This window comes from Pan troglodytes, chromosome 1, assembly GCF_028858775.2.
Source record: "Pan troglodytes isolate AG18354 chromosome 1, NHGRI_mPanTro3-v2.0_pri, whole genome shotgun sequence".
In the NCBI taxonomy this organism is placed as follows: Eukaryota; Metazoa; Chordata; class Mammalia; order Primates; family Hominidae; genus Pan; species Pan troglodytes.
Window position 1 is genome coordinate 204,485,367 of NC_072398.2, and position 16,196 is coordinate 204,501,562.

General features: G+C 48.3%; 2 protein-coding genes across 15 annotated transcripts in view; both read right to left on the bottom strand.

Moving 5' to 3' along the window:
• Window positions 1-8,924: 8,924 nt before the first annotated feature.
• On the bottom strand, window positions 8,925-13,475 carry HMGN2 (high mobility group nucleosomal binding domain 2). The gene is made up of 6 exons (XM_003949332.6): window positions 12,274-13,475; window positions 11,369-11,413; window positions 11,165-11,194; window positions 10,762-10,812; window positions 10,231-10,326; window positions 8,925-9,785 (listed from the first exon to the last, which is right to left on the bottom strand). Exons 1-6 carry the CDS (start codon window positions 12,286-12,288, stop codon window positions 9,750-9,752), a joined length of 273 nt encoding a protein of 90 aa, XP_003949381.1. The 5' UTR covers window positions 12,289-13,475; the 3' UTR covers window positions 8,925-9,749.
• A 121-nt stretch (window positions 13,476-13,596) lies between these two features.
• The window catches only part of DHDDS (dehydrodolichyl diphosphate synthase subunit), a 39,113-nt gene continuing 36,513 nt past the window's right edge, over window positions 13,597-16,196 (bottom strand). For 8 of the 14 annotated variants that reach the window (XM_009451334.5, XM_001143548.8, XM_054664304.2 and 5 more), the window contains one exon: window positions 13,597-16,018. In XM_009451334.5, coding sequence (XP_009449609.1) covers window positions 15,782-16,018 — 237 coding nt within the window. In that variant the 3' untranslated portion in view covers window positions 13,597-15,781. Of the gene's footprint in view, window positions 16,022-16,196 lie in introns of all 14 variants that reach the window. The other 6 variants (XM_016956908.4, XM_054664293.2, XM_063784160.1 and 3 more) reach the window with 1 other exon arrangement.

Below are 16,196 nucleotides of genomic sequence, written 5' to 3' on the forward strand. Positions count from 1 at the left end.
GCATGAACCCGGGAGGCGGAGCTTGCAGTGAGCCGAGATCGCGCCACTGCACTCCAGCCTGGGCGACAGAGTGAAACTCTGTCTCAAAAAAAAAAAAAAAAAAAAAAAAAAAAAAAAATTTAAAGCTGACACTTTATTTGGGAGATGCAAGAATGATCCAATAGAAGAAATGGATAAGGCAAGCAAGGAGGTACCTGTGTGGGCTTAGCCTCAGAGGAGCAGAGGGATAGGTCCCGATCACAAGTTGAAAGTTTGGCTTTAGAGATTACCCCCATAATAGTAGGGGACCCAAGCGGCCTGTACACTGTGCTGCAGGTAGGTAGTAGAGGAGGTGGTGGGAAGACGAGGTAGCTCTTTTCTCACCACATCTTCTATCACCATGAAGTATGAAGGGAAATTGCTGATGTGGGTGAAGAAAGCAGGAGGTTAGCGATGGGAGATAAGGTGAAGGTGTCAAATAGTTTATCCAAGACACGAAAGGTGCCTATATTAGGGAAAGTAATTGGAGAGTTTGGCAGTGTTGAGGGCCCATTTGAAATCTGCCGTTGTAACTATAAGGGGCGTCTAGTTAGCACGATGGTGTAGTACTCTTATGCAACGTCCAGCTGTTTGGGTACAGGTGCCAGCTGAGTGCTGGGTTAAGTGTGATAGAGAAGGGAGTTCAGTGTCTAACTCTCTTGGTGCTGGACCATAGAATCTAGGCTGACAAAGAAGGTATGTGAAGACAGGAGGGGACTGGTGGAGAAAAGGTGAGTTAGGTTAATGGGCTGGGTGTGGTGGCTCACGCCTGTAATCCTTGGACTTCAGGAGGCCAAGGCAAGAGGATGATGGAGTCTTGCTCAGTTGCCCAGGGTGGAGTGCAGTGGCGTGATCTTGGCTCACTGCAAGCTCCAACTCCTGGGTTCATGCCATTCTTCTGCCCCAGCCTCCTGAGTAGCTGGGACTACAGGCGCCCACCACCACGCCCGGCTAATTTTTTTTTGTATTTTTAGTAGAGACGGGGTTTCACCATGTTAGCCAGGATGGTCTCGATCTCCTGACCTCGTGATCCACCCGCCTCGGCCTCCCAAAGTGGTAGGATTATAGGCGTGAGCCACTGCGCCCGGCAAACGAGTGCATTTTTAAAAGAAGATACTTGGACAGTTAGAAATTTTAAAATTTGGGTATTTCATAATATTAAGAAATTAATGTGGACAGTGGTATAAACAAGAACTGTGACAAGTTACTAAGTGTTGAAGTTGTGTGGTGGGAGTATGGGACTCATTGTATTATCCTACTTTTGCACATATTTGAAATTTTCCATGACCAAAAATAGACATTTTTTTCAAAGTCAAGTCACCATGACTTAACACACTCACTGAAAATATGCGATGATGGGGAGTGAGAGATGAATCTGGGATAACTTTCAGGTTTCTAGCTTGAGGGGTGGAATGGGTGGTGGTGCTTTTGTTACGGGCATGTGAACCAGAGCAACTCCATCTTAAATAGGAACTAGAGAAAATGAGGCTGAGACCTGCTGGACTTCATTCCCAGATGGTTAAGGCATTCTAAGTCACAGGATGAGATAGGAGGACAGCATAAGATACAGGTCATGAAGACCTTGCTGATAAAACAGGTTGCAGTAAAGAAGCTGGCTAAATCCCACCCAAACCAAGATGGCAACGGGAGTGACCTCTGGTCATCCTCACCACCAGTGTCACGACAGTTTACAAATGCCATGGCAATGTCAGGAAGTTACCCTATGAGGTCTCAAAAGGGGAGGCATGAATAACCCACCCCTTGTTTAGCATATCATCAAAAAAATAACCAAAAAAATGGGCAACCAGCAGACCTTAGGGCTGCTTTGTCTATGGAGTAGCCATTCTTTTATTCCTTTCCTTTATTTTTAATGTTTATTTTTTCGAGACAGTCTCGCTCTGTTGCCCGGGCTGGAGTGCAGTGGAGCGATCTCGGCTCACTGCAACCTCTGCCACCTGGGTTCAAGCAATTCTCCTGTCTCAGCCCCACAGTAGCTGGGACTACAGGCACCCGCCACCACGCCTAGCTAATTTTAGTATTTTTTAGTAGAAATGGGGTTTCACCATACTGGTCAGGCCAATCTTGAACTCCTGATCTCAGGTGATCCACCCACCTTGACCTCCCAAAGTGTTGGGATTACAGGTGTGAGTCACTGCACCCAGCCTCCTTTACTTTCTTAATAAACTTGCTTTTGCTTTGCACTGTGGATTCGCCTTGAATTCTTTCTTGCTCGAGATCCAAGAACCCTCTCTTGGGGTCTGGATCAAGACCTCTTTCCTGTAATACTTGTAAAAGATTGAGGGGAACTAGAGGAGGTGGTTTGTGAAGAGCAAGGAGAGTTGAATTTTGGTCATGTTGAGTTTGGGGTGCCTGTGGTACATCTGGATGGGACTACACAGGAGGTTGATGGAAATACTGACCTCAAGAGAGATTGGGAGGGATGCAAATGTGAGTCGCTCGATGACATCATGAGGAAAAACTGAAGAGGAGGGGATTGCAAAGGGGCTGGAGGAATGCTGTCTCAGAAACTAGAAGTTCTAGCCCAGGAAGAGGGCTAGAAAAGTTTTTAAAAGGAAATGCTTGGACTCCTACCTCACACACTATACAAAAATTAACTCAAAATAGATCAAAGACCTAAAGTGAAGAGCTAAAACTATTTAAAACTCTTGGAGAACATGGGTGTAAATCTTCATGACTGTGGACTAGGCAATGGTTTCTTAGATATAACACTAAAAGCACAAGTAACCAAAAATAAGTAAACAGGATTGCATCACAATTAAAAACTTGGTTTGTCAAAGGACAGTATTAAGAAAGTGAAGAAGGGCCGGGCGCAGTGGCTACTCCTGTAATCCCAGCGCTTAAGGAGGCTGAGGCAGGAGGATTGTTTGAGTTCAAGACCAGCCTAGGCGACATGGTTAAGACTCCGTCTCTACAAAAAATCTAAAAATTAGCTGGGCATCATGACACATGTCTGTAATCCCAGCTATTCAGGAGGCTGAAGTGGGAGTATCACCTGAGCTCAGAGACTGAAGCTGCAGTGAGCAGTGTTCATGCCACTGAACTCCAGGCTGGGTGACAGAGCAGGACTCTTATCTCAAAAACAAAACAAAACAAAACACACACACACAGAATGAAGGGATTACGGATATTATAAGTATCTAATATGGAAACTATATAATGAACTCAGGCTTGGTGTGGTGGCTCATGCCACTAATCCCCAGCACTTTGGGAGGCTAAGGAGGGCAGATCACTTGAGGCCAGGAGTTTGAGATCAGCCTGGCCAACATGGTGAAACCCCGTCTCTACTAAAAATACAAAAATTAGGCCAGGGTTGGTGGCTCATGCCTGTAATCCCAGCACTTTGGGAGGCCGAGGTGGGCGGATCACCTGAAGTCAGGGGTTCAAGACCAGCCTGGTCAACATGGTGAAACCCCATCTCTACTAAAAAATACAAAAATTAGCTGGGTGTGGTGGCAGACACCTGTAATCCCAGCTACTCGGGAGGCTGAGGCAGGATAATTGCTTGAACCCAGGAGGCGGAGGTTACAGTGAGCTGAGATCGCACCACTGCACTCCAGCCTGGGTGACACGGGGGAGACTCCATCTCCAAAAAAAAAAAAGGCTCGGTAGCTCAAGGCTGTAATCCCAGCACTTTGGGAGGTGGGCAGATTACCTAAGGTCAGGAGTTCAAGACCAGCCTGGCCAACATGGTGAAACCCCGGTCTCTACTAAAAATACAAAAATTAGCCGGGCATGGTGGCAGGCGCCTGTAATCCCAGCTACTTGGAAGGCTGAAACAGGAGAATCACTTGAACCTGGGAGGCGGAGGTTGCAGTAAGCTGAGATCCCGCTACTACACTCCAGCCTGGTGACAGAGCAAGACTCGGTCTCAAAAAAAATTATCTGGGCACGGTGGTGTACACCTGTAATCCCAACTGCTCGAAAGACTGAGGCATAAGAATCTCTTGAACCCGGGAGGCGGAGTTTGCAATGAATGAAGATTGCACCACTGCACTCCAGCCTGGGGGACGGAGTTGAGATTCTGCCTCAAAAACCCCGCCCAAACAAAAAACTAGCTGGACATGGTGCTGTGTGTGCCTGTAGTCCTGGCTACAAGGGGGGATTGTTTGAGCCCAGATCAACACTGCAGTGAGCTGTGTTTGCACAACTACACTCCAGCCTGGGAGACACAGTTAGATCCTGTCTCAAAAATCAAAAACCAAAAACTACACACACACACACACACACACACATATATATACATAAAGAACTCTGAGGCCAGGGGCAGGGGCTCACGCCTGTAATCCCAGTACTTTGGGAGGCTGAGGTGGGCGGATCATCTGAGGTCAGAAGTTCAAGATCAGCCTGGCCAACATTGCAAAACCCTGTCTCTACTAAAAATACAAAAATTAGCCAGGCGTGGTTGTGCATTGCCTGTAATCTCAGCTACTTGGGAGGCTGAGGCGTAAGAATCTCTTGAGCCTGAGAGGCAGAGGTTGCAGTGAGCCGAGATTGCACCATTGCACTCTAGCTTGGGGGACACAGCGAGACCGTCTGAAAATAAAATAAAAGAAAGAATAGAAAAGGTGGCTCATGCCTGTAATCCCAGCATTTTGGAAGGCCAAGGCAGGCGGATCACCTGAGGTCAGGAGTTCGAGACCAGCCTGGCCAATATGGTGAATCCCCGTCTCTACTAAAAATAGAAAAAAATTAGCCGGGCACAGTTGTGGTCATCTGTAATCCCGGCTACTCTGGAGGCTGAGGCAGGGAGAATTGCTTGAACCCAGGAGGCAGAGGTTGCAGTGAGCTGAGATCATGCCACTGCACTCCAGCCTGGGTGACAGAGCAAGACTCCCTCTAAAAAAAAAGAAAAAAGAAAAAAAAAGAAAAGTAAGAGAAAAGAACTCTTACACTTCAACAATAAAAACAACCCACAAAGAATACTTTCCTGAGAAGCATGTTAAACACACACACACTCCCTAATTATAACTTGGCAAAGCATGTGAATAGACACTTCTTTAAAAAAAGATGCACAGGCTGGGCACAGTGGCTCACACCTGTAATCCCAGCACTTTGGGAGACTGAGGTGGGCAGATCACCTGAGGTCAGGAATTTGAGGCCAGTCTGGCCAACATGATGAAACCCTGTCTCTACTAAAAATACAAACAATTAGCCGGGTGTGGTGGTAGGCACACGTAATCCCAGCTACTCGGGAGGCTGAGGCAGCAGAATCGCCCAGGAGGGAGAGGCTGCAGTGAGCTGAGATCACGCCACTGCACTCCAGCCTGGGTGACAAAAGCAATACTGTCTTAAAAAGAAAGAAAAGGCCGGGCAAGGTGGCTCACACCTGTAACCCCAGTACTTTGGGAGGCCAAGGCAGGTGGATCACCTGAGGTCGGGAGTTCAAGACCAGCCTGACCAACATGGAGAAACCCTGTCTCTACTAAAAATACAAAAAATGAGCCATGCGTGGTGGCACATGCCTGTAATCCCAGCTACTTGGGAGGCTGAGGCAGAATAATTGCTTGAACCTGGGAGGAGGAGGTTGCAGTGAGCCGAGATCATGCGACTGCACTCCAGCCTGGGCAACGAGAGCGAAGTTCCGTCTCAAAAAAAGAAAGAAAGAAAAAAGTACGAGTTACCATATGACCCAGCAATTTCATTCCTAGGTATGTGCCCAAATGAGCTAGAAACATATGCCTACAAAAATTTCTATATGATATTTGTAGCAGCATTATTCACAATAGTCCCAAAGTGGAAATCACCCAAATGTACATCAACTGATGAGTAAATAAAACGTGACTTATCCAATGTGATATATCCATACAATGGAATGTTATTTGGCAGTACAAGTTATCAAATACATATGATATGGATGAACCTTGAAAACATGCTAAGTGAAAGCCAGTCGAGAAAAAACACAGATTGATTCCATTTAGATGAAATATCCAGGAAAGGTCTAGAGAGACAGAAAGTAATTAGTGATTGTCTAGGGATGGGGGAGGAAGAAATGGGGAGTTAGCTGCTAATGGGCATGGAGCTTTTTGGGGGTGATGAAAATATTCAGAGGCTGGACAGGGTAGTTCATGCCTATAATCCCAGAACTTTGGGAGGCCAAGGTGGGCAGATCACTTGAGGTCAGGAGTTCAAGACTCTAGCCTGGGCAACATGGCAAAACCCTGTCTCTACCAAAAACACAAAAAATTAGCCAGGCATGGTGTGTGCCTGTAGTCCTAGCTATTTGGGAGGCTGAGGTGGGAGCTTGAGCCTGGGAGGTAGATGCTGCAGTGAGCAATAAGCTGAGATCATACCACTGCAATCCAGCCTGGGTGACACAGTGAGACACCCCCATCTCAAAAAAAAAAATATATATATATATATATATATTTATATACACACACACACACACACACGTATATATTCCAGAATTAGATAGTGGCAATAGTTGCACAATGTTGTGAATGTACTAAAACCACTGTAGTATATGCTTTAAAATTGTGAATTTTGGCTGGGTGTGGTGGCCAGCACTTTGGTAGGCCAGGGTGGGAGGACTGCTTTGTGCCCAGGAGTTGAATACCAGCCTGGGCAACACAAGACTCCATCTCTTAAAATAATGATATAGTGGTGACTTTTTTTTTTCCCCAAGAGCGTTAAGTATATTTATTTTTTAAATTTTATTATTATTATACTTTTAGGGTACATGTGCACAACGTGCAGGTTACATACGTATACACGTGCCATGTTGGTGTGCTGCACCCATTAACTCGTCATTTAGCATTACGTATATCTCCTAATGCTATCCCTCCCCCCAAAGTGGTGACTTTTAATGGTATATGATTATTTCTCAATTTAAAGAAGGGGAGGGGTAATTCTCAGTAGTGTTAACTGCTGCAATGAATCAGACCAGGCCTAAAGAGACCGTGCAGCAGGCTGTCCACACAACAGCCATTTTCCTCCATCATCATCCCTCCTCTATTGAATTCCAACAATTCTGACTGGTCTAGGTAGATTCTGTGGTTTCATTCCTCTTGCTATGATTGGTTTAGGAGTGGAGAGGCAATCCAGATCTGCCCAGTGAAACACAGGCTGCTGGGGTGCTTGTAGGAAATATTTCATTCTTCTTAAATGCAGGGAAAAAAGGAGCAGTCCTCCAGCCTCTTGCCATTGGTATGGCAAATTACGATGTCTGGAGCAACTGCCTTGAAGGTGAGGTGGCTGGAGAACATGTTGAGGGCGGCAGAGCAGAAAGACAGGAAGCCCACCTGGGTCCTCACAACTGCCCGACCTTGGGACTTGTATCAGATGAATCCTCTAGTTTGTGCCATTTATGTTACTTTTTTTTTTTTTTACTTAGAGCCCAAGCATCTGGTGACTTTTCCCGAGATCTTAAGAATGGGCCTGGAGACAGGGCTGGCACTGAGCATGCTACCATGGCTGTCTTAGTGAATGGTCCTTACCACGTTTTGATGTCTGGTTTGGTTTTAGGCCCAGCTACTTTCATGGTCCAGAGCCAGTCAAATCAGTATTTTCCAGGAAGGAAAAAAAGAAAAAAACTCGAAAAAGTTCAAGCTTACCCTACTCATCCTAATTATATGGCAACAAGAAGAGGGTCAGAAAATAAGTAAAAACAGACTATCAAGTTTAACCTCAGCCAGTCGCTTCACATCTGAGCCTCACTCTCGACTACAAAATGGGGCTACACCTGTATCTCATAGGACTGACTCAAAGATTAAAGAGCATGAGGCAGAGCTGTTCGCATAGCCCAGGGCTTAGCAGACTTGCCACTCACAAAGAACCTCAGCTATAACTTTCTCAAATCCTGCAACCTCTGCTCAAATACCAGCCCACTACCCCTGACCATTCTAAGATGTCTCTAAGTTTCCTCTGGAAGAGGACACCGCTTTTAGAATAAAAATTACCCGTCTACAACCTAGAACGAATGACTTCAGCAATAATGAAAGTAAATGGCTGGTAACTGGCTAAATGGACAAATGGTATTTTATCCTGAATAAGTCTGTCAGAGATGACTTTTGTCCAGTTGAGGGTCTGAATCCTGACTCTGCTGCTCATTAAATGTACACATAACCTTCAACAAGTTTCATCTGTGCCTGATTCCTCATCCATGAGTGTGATACGTATATTACACAAACATCTCAACACTTGAGAGATAATACACAAAAAACCTCAAGAACTTAACAGCGATACTTTTTTGACTAAGGGAATGGACAAAGCAATTAGTCTCCAATTTACTTTATTCCTGTCCAACAATACAGCCAGGTCTGTGAAAGCAAATTCAAGGTGCAAACATGAATTTGTTACCAGTTCCATATTCTAACAAATAACTTCTTGCCATTTCACTTAGAGAAACGTGGGGTTCTCTGCATCTCCAAACTAAAGGAATCAGGAAAGACCCCATTCTGTCTTTGTTTGCAGGTCTACTTAGTAGCAAAGTGTCATCTACCTTACAAATGGACAACTGTGTACACATTCACAGGGACACTCTCTGACATGAGTCTATTAATTTGCTAATTTTATAGAAGTTGCAAATGCAGATGGAAGTAGAGAGGCTCCTGTCAGCTACCCAGCCAAAACCGCAGATCTACCAAAAATCTGCATTTAATACACTTCATGTATTCGGAGTCATGCAAAAAACAAACACTGCAGGGAATGCTGCATAACCAAGTACAGAAATCACTCCATACTCCCAGCCTTTCACCATCAGCTAAGTCTACTCCTGGAATCCTTCCTAACTGCACCTAGCACTGTGTGTTTTGGAAACTGACTATAAATCAGTGAAAGATCATCATTAGACTGTACATGGAGTACCTCAAAGCAGAACGTACCCTGTTCCAAGAGACTTGGATAAACCAGGTTACCCCACTTGTGGGAAAAGATCAGAGGCAGCATTCCAAGCCAAACTGTATCCAGCTTTATTAAAGATACTTTCCATAAACAATCATGGTATTTCAGGCAGGACATGGGCAGACAATCGTTAACAGTATACAACAACTTTCAAACTCCCTTCTTCAATGGACTACCAAAAATCAGAAAGCCACTATAAAACCCAACGAAGTCTTCATCTGATGCTCTGAACAGGGAAAGTTTAGAGTGAGGGTTGACATTTCACATTTAGCATGTTGTTTAACAACTTTTCACAAGCCGACCCTGACTTTCAGGAAGTGAAATGAAAATGGCAGAATTTATCTGAAGATCCACAATCTAGAAATGGAACCACTGCTCTTTTGACAGGTGCCATCTCAGTGGCATCACTGGAAAGTCCAGATTGCCTGACACACTGGTAACCAATGACTAGGGGTCAGGTCCCAACAGATGTCTGGGCTTAAGGGAGTTAAGTGTATGCTGAAAGATGGAAAGGGAGAAGAGGACATAAAAACAAATTTGTTTTTCTATACCACAAGGCTTTTGTGCCAAGGTGGCCATGTGTGTCAAAGTCAGGGAATCACTCCTCCTGGGAGCCAAGAGGAAGTCTCTCAAAACTAGAAGGGAAAGGTGTTTTCTCCACATCAATCCAGCTTTGGAGACATTCTATTAGTGACATATGCCCCTTCCCCCAAAAACAACAATGAAGTGTTCTGTGTGCTAACAACATAGCTTTAAAAAAAAAAAAAAAAAGTAAAACAAAATTCTGCATTTTTATAAAACTTGATAAAAAATAGTATTTCAAACTGTACAGTCACCAGAAGTACACAGTTATCAAAAATGCACACACTTCACTTGGCATCTCCAGCACCTTCAGCTTTCTGTGCCTAAAAGAAAACAGACAAATTAATGCAATGCGTAGATTTCAAAACTATCTGTGTTCACATTCCACCTACAGCATCACTTTGCTCCCAGGCCAAAGTTCAGGTTTCAGGTACTGAGACTCAGTATTTCTTCTGAGAATGACTTGCTAGGTAACTTTGCTAAGTCACCTCTCCTCTGGGCCTCACTGTAAAATTGAGGTAGGAAGAACACCAGAATAAGAGACCTGAGGTTACTCCTAGCTTGAAAACTTCATGTAGTATAAAACACAATGCCCTTCAGCTGACAGTAGAGATTTCAAGAATCCAGGATTTAAGTTAACAGGAAAGCCACAAGCACACTGGACCAAATGGTACATTTGGAGTGATACAAGAAAAGGGCAATTAAATTTTTGATATCAGCAACTAACTGAATGAACAAATCTAACAAAGGGTGAAACAGCAGTTATACCTGGTCTGTTTTGGCATCTCCATTTTCTGCAGGGTTATTCCCCTCCTTGCCAGCATCAGCTTTTCCCTTTTTCCCTTTGGGTACCTTCTCTCCCTTCTGAAAAAGGGGAAAAAATAGAACTGTTTCTCCCCATTTCATATTACCAAGGTATGGTCTGCAAAGTTCTGCACAAGGTAGGATTGTTTACTCAAGATAAAACACAAACCCTCACCCATTTGACAAGAACAACTGATCAAAACTAGGCTAAATTATCTGTAATTTGCTATAATCTTTAGTACTTAAAATTTCCTAAGTAACAGAAGAATAAATCAGTTTAAACCCTGGGGTATTTAATATTTAAATGCAGATTTTCCTATAAACTAACGACAGATTCTTGATCAGGAAACCAACGTTATGAATGACACGGACGAGGTAAGCTATCCACACAGTTTATAACCTCCATTAATGGAGGCACCATTATGCTAATTAAGTTAAGGCACTAAGGACAGTCCTCATTCTGTGAAAATGATCAGTTCCAATGTTAGCACTTACCTTTGCAGGGGCCTTTTTAGGCTTGGGCTCTGGCTTTGGAGGAGCAGGTTTCTTTTTTTGGCAGGAAGAGAGGAAAAAGTGAACATCAGTACAATGGACTGAAGAAAACCACCCACAACCAACCAAAAGTACCAAGGGTAGAGAAGTTTCTCCTCCTCCTCAAAAGTTTTTGTGGTTGGCTTTCTTCTAGAATGTTGGATTTCCAGAAGCCCACTCAAATGTCCCACTTTGGCTACAGGCATCAGAATTTCAGAACCAGCAAAACCCAAAGGGGCAAGAGTCCCAAGTAGAGGCAATGATTCAAAACCAGGCACTAACCATAATTCATGGAAGCAAAGGGAATTGTTTTTTGATGTTTTTTAGTTTCAGAGACAAGCACGAAAATTCAAAAGCATACACTTACAGCAGACAACCTCGCGGATCTTCTCTGTGGCTATAAAGACAACGAGAAAGTTAGAAATAAGACAGGTAAGTCGCTTTGAAAGTTTGGTATCAATTTGCTCTAGATTATAGGAGTGTAAATTCAGGACACAGGTTACGGTTAATCACCGAGTCCAGTGGCCTCTGCTAGTCCAAGGCTTTGACCCTTGAAGAGAGAATGACTTACTTCGTCCTTCACCTTTGCTTTATCTCCCTTAGCATCCCCTTCAGCCTATAAGAAACAAGAACAAAAAACTGCAGATTTTGAGGTGGTTCTTAATTAATTACTTCCCAAACTTTAGAGTGCTAACAATGAAAATTAAAGCAGTCGTCCACACAACTTTTCTAGGACATAAATGAGTGAGCCCGACGTTAGTATAAGAACGAAGCGCGCGCAGGAGCCCCGGCTCGCCGACCCCGAGAAGCGAGGGCTGAACCGGAGCGCAGCCGGGGAGGGCAGCGGAGCCCGCACCACCGCGCCAGGCAGGAGCAACAGCTGCAGATGGCGCAAACAAACCCCCTCCGGAGGCGGAGCCCAGCGCCGTTGCTATGGCAGCCGTCGAGGGCGGGAGAGGGAGGCGCGCGCAGCCCGGGGAACTCGTGGGCGGCGGCAGCGCGCGTCTCGTGCGCGGGGAACGTGGGCGAGGGGGCGGGGCCATACCGCACAAGCCCCGCCCCCTCACGGCGGCGGTTTTTTGGCGGCAGCGCTTTCCCCCGCCCGCCAACCCCGAGCGCCGCCTTCCCGCCCTTTCGGGTTTGAATTGCCCGCCCGCAGAGAGGGGAGGGAAGGGGCCCTCGCGATGGGGGAGGGGGCACGGGGCGGGGGCGGCGAGCCCGAGGAGAGCGGGATAAACAGCCGCCAACATGGCTCCTCCCGCCGCGGCCGCCGCTCCTCCAATATGGCCTCTGGCGCCCGCGGGCAGCCGAGCCGCTCAGGGTTAGCCCCGAGCTGCCCGACACCGTCTCCAGCCCCCGCGCGGGGAGGCTGCGCTGGCTCCTGCTCGGCGCCGATTCTCGCTCCCTGCACCAGGGAGGCGGCGGCGGCGGTGGCGGCAGTGGTGGCCCGGCGCCTGGGGCCCTCGCGCCACGTACCTTTCTCTTGGGCATGGTGGCGGCGGCGACGGCAGCGGGACGTAGGTGCTGGACGCGGGATGCAGCGGCGCGCGGGCTTTGGTCGGTCCGGGGGTCGTTCTCGCCTCTTCTTCACACTGCTCGGGCTCCGGGGGGTTTATAAAGTTTTTATAGCGCTGGGAGCCCCGGACCGGTTAGAACCGGATTTCACCTCCCGCCGCCGTTCATTGGCCCAGCTGGGGTCACGTGGGCGGGGTTTAAACTCACCTCCTCTGGAGGGAGTGAGGAGGGGGGTGTGTGGGGGGGGGTAGTGCGCGGAGACGGCGGCGCGCCGAGGGGGTGGGGGCGCAGTCGGGGAGGCGCGCGTCGAAGGCAGTAAATGAGGAGGGGTGCGCGAGTCGGCGGGCTCCGGGTTCCGGCTCCCGCCAAGAGCTGTCTTTTGCAAACTAGCAAGTTCCTTCCACCTTATGCAACCCAGCAACCCACTTCTCCAAGCCGTGCGACACTCACGGCGCATCTCAGCGGCTTTCCTTCCTGCTCCCGCTGGGGGCCCCAGAAGAGGGGTTTGCGAGGCCTGGCTGCACTGCCCTGCTCCTCTGGAAGCAGGAGGAAGCGCGCGGCTGGAGGCACAGGCTGCAGTTCCCAGGGCCCAGGCTGACGCCGAAGTGGGAAAAAGGCGGGGAAACCAGCTTGGCGCAGCCGGACGTGCATCCTTCCGAGCTGCCACTTCGGAAAAGCCTTTCGTGCACCTCACCTGAAAGACGGTCCCACTCGAGGTGGGCTAGGGGTTTCAGGGGGAGACTTTCCATGCAGAGGTGCCTTTTGGGTGCCGTGGGTCAGGTAGGAGCTGTCCTTTCAGCACCCGTTGCGCAGCCGCCTCCCCAAATGCTATCGAAGCCCCCACCCCCAACTCCTCTCGGGTGGCTCCCTTAAGGTCCCTGTATTCCCAAACCTCCAGACCCCGCCACAGTATGGTGGAGAGCGGCCGTCGAGGTCTACCAGCACTCACTTCCCCCTACACTCTACCCCTCTCGGAGACATTTTGCCCAGCTGCCCCAACCCGACGCGGCCACCAAGCCTGGGCACTGCAGCCGCAGCTGGCGAAATCCCTCCTTCCACACTGTCAAGCTGGCTGCTTTTCACTTGCGCGAGGAAAGGAGGGTGGAGGAAAGCGCCCGGGGATTAGGAAACAAGTAGAGGAACAGGTGGTGTGATGGCAAAAGGGCTCTTCCGGTGCCCCCTAGTCCAAAGCCAGGGTCTTGGAGCTAGCCAAGTGCACCTGAGGGAGGGTAGGCAATTGCAGCAGCAAAAGAAGGTGTTCTTCCGTTGCAGTTAGCAAACAAGTTTTACATCTAAGAATCTTTAAAAATTCTATTTGAGACCCAGAACACAAGAATACGATAGATGTCCTCAAATGGGGGCTTGGCTCACAGGTGGAAGGACACTAAATTGGTCCCATCTGATTTCTTGAGGCAAGGGTTGAACCTGGCTTGCACAAATCATACCTGTCCAAAGCAACCACGAGTTCTACTATTTTGCAGCCCTTGCTGCTGGGCGACGACGACGACCTCTCTGCCTCTTCTTTCCACCACTACATCGCCTCCTGGGGCAGCTTCTCCCTACTCCACCCTGTGTACCTTTCCCAGAATACAGAACCTCAGGCCAAAGAGAGATGCCAGCCCCATTAATCACCTCTACTGTACCCCAATCATATTACGGAAAGTCAGACCCAGGAGACAGGACTCAACAGCCACGCTCATAGGGCAGATTCCGTTTGCTGCCTCCAGCCCCTCATTCCCGCCTTAATTGTAGGGCTCTGCATTATAGCCGCATAATTCATGCCTCCCTAATTATGGCTGTCAACAGCCCCATTGTAAAGCTGTAAAATGTACAGCACCTGCTCTCCAGGAACCCTGTGCCAGGGATTGGTAGAGGGGAGTGCCAGGTGTGGATGGGGGCTTTGCCAAAGGGTTCATTGATTGGCTTCTCAATCGCCGTGTCTGGCATTTATGCTTGATTCTAGGAGCATGGACAATAGCCAAGAAGTCTCTTGCCGCCAGGTATCCCGGGACAGAAAGGGGAAGAGGAGGGTGGGGTATAGGAAAGTTAGGGGTTTCCTGTGTGCTCTTGCTACAGCTTGCAAGATTTCACCTCTCCCCTAGAGGGAGCTGCTAGGGAAACAGCTTGCAGAAAGTAAAATAGGAAGTCTGGCATGGTGGCTCATGCCTGTAATCCCAGCACTTTGGGAGGGTGAGGCCGGCGGATCACCTGAGGTCAGGAGTTCGAGACCAGCCAGAACAGGGTGAGATGCTGTCTCCAAAAAAAAAAAAAAAAAAAGAAAGAAAAAGGAAAATGGACTTTACTAAAGAGAGTAGCATTTGGTTGGTGTTGCTGGCTGGTACTTGCCGGTGTGGGGCACCTGAAATAGAGTTGCTCAGGCAGACAGCTCTTCAAAGGCACTAATCCTCTCAGCAGCTCTGCAGCAAGTCCTGTCAGAGGGAGGTAAGGGAAAGGACACAGCTTTGACCCTCACAAGCAGAGGACCTAGAACAAGCTTTGCCATGCCAAGAATAAATCATCTAGGGGCCTACTTAGGGAGCCAGGTCAAAAAGCTGAGAGAAACCTCGAAGAGTGGAGTGGGAATCAGAGTTTGAGATGGTGAGGGCAGGGAGCAGAGTCAGTTGGAAGAAGTGTTTGGTTCTGCTCAGTCTTGTTGTGTTACAGGGGAGGCGGCCTGTGCTGGATTCAATTCACCAGGGCCTACAGGCCCTTCTGTTACCCTGAACCATGGAGGGGGCCAGTCTCACTTGGGAGTGGAGCCTGGCCCCATGCCCTGCAAGAGGAGGAGAAAAGCTTGTGTGGGCTGAGTCGACAATAGGTAATTGGATTGTAATCGCCCGCCTGGCTTCCGCGCACCATTGGCGCTGAGTCTTTCAGTGAGCAATCAGTACTGCGTGGTGGGAGAGGGTAGAGATTCAATAGCAAATCCCAGGTGGAGAGCCAAGGGGGCGGAGCAGCAGATGGGCAAATTTTCTGTCTCTCCCACCCCTTTTTTCCTTACCCAAATAACTGCCTGCCTATTAGTTATTTACTAGCAGATCCAAGGTAGAGCCAAATCTTTTGTGGAAGCTGGGTGGAAGGCTAAAATGGAAGGGTAAAGAGCTAGGGTTTTGGGGAGAACTCTTCCCTGAAATTCTGTGTGTTGAAGGATGTGCTGGTGGAAAAAGAAAGTGCATCTAAGAGACAGGCAGCTGATGAGTTGTGGCCCTTTGCTCTCCAAACCCTATTGGTGACCAGACCTAGGTTTAGTGTACTCGTGGGAGACTTTCACCCTCAATCCTCCTCAGGAGCCTGTCCCAGGCAGCCCAAAGGTATCTATGGCCAGCAAACCGGGCCTGGGGGGCTCCCCAGCCAAGCAAAGGGAACACAATTCATTATCAGGAAAGGAGGTGCCTTTCACCAAGAAAAGGAAGGGGAGTGGAGCCCTGGAGGCAGAGGGCAGGGCAAAGTGGCAGGTGGCCAGCCTCACTCAGGCTGATGCAGTGCCCAGACGGGCCAGCCAGTCAGCTCGCTTGAGTTCCAAGGCCTGCAGGAAGCCTTGGACTCGCTCTTCCCGTCTGGCCGAGAGTTTGTGCAAGCGTGTCCTTCGGAGATGGGCGTCCCCACTGGCTTGGAGCCCCTCTCGCAGCAGCTGCTCTGTCACTGTAGCCTGGTCCCTCTCCAGCTGCTGCCTCTTCCGCTCCTCTGCATACATGTCTCGGGCCTTCTGCTAGAGAAAAGTGGGGATTGGGGTGGGGAGATCATTTTTAGGAGTGGGTGAAACTGGGATGGAGGAGGTAGGGGGTGGGGCACAAGGTGGGCCAAGTGAAGTGGAACAGTGGAAAGTAGGTACCAGATTTGAAAAGGCTTGGGAGTAGGTATGCAGTGGGTGGTGCTCATGTTGT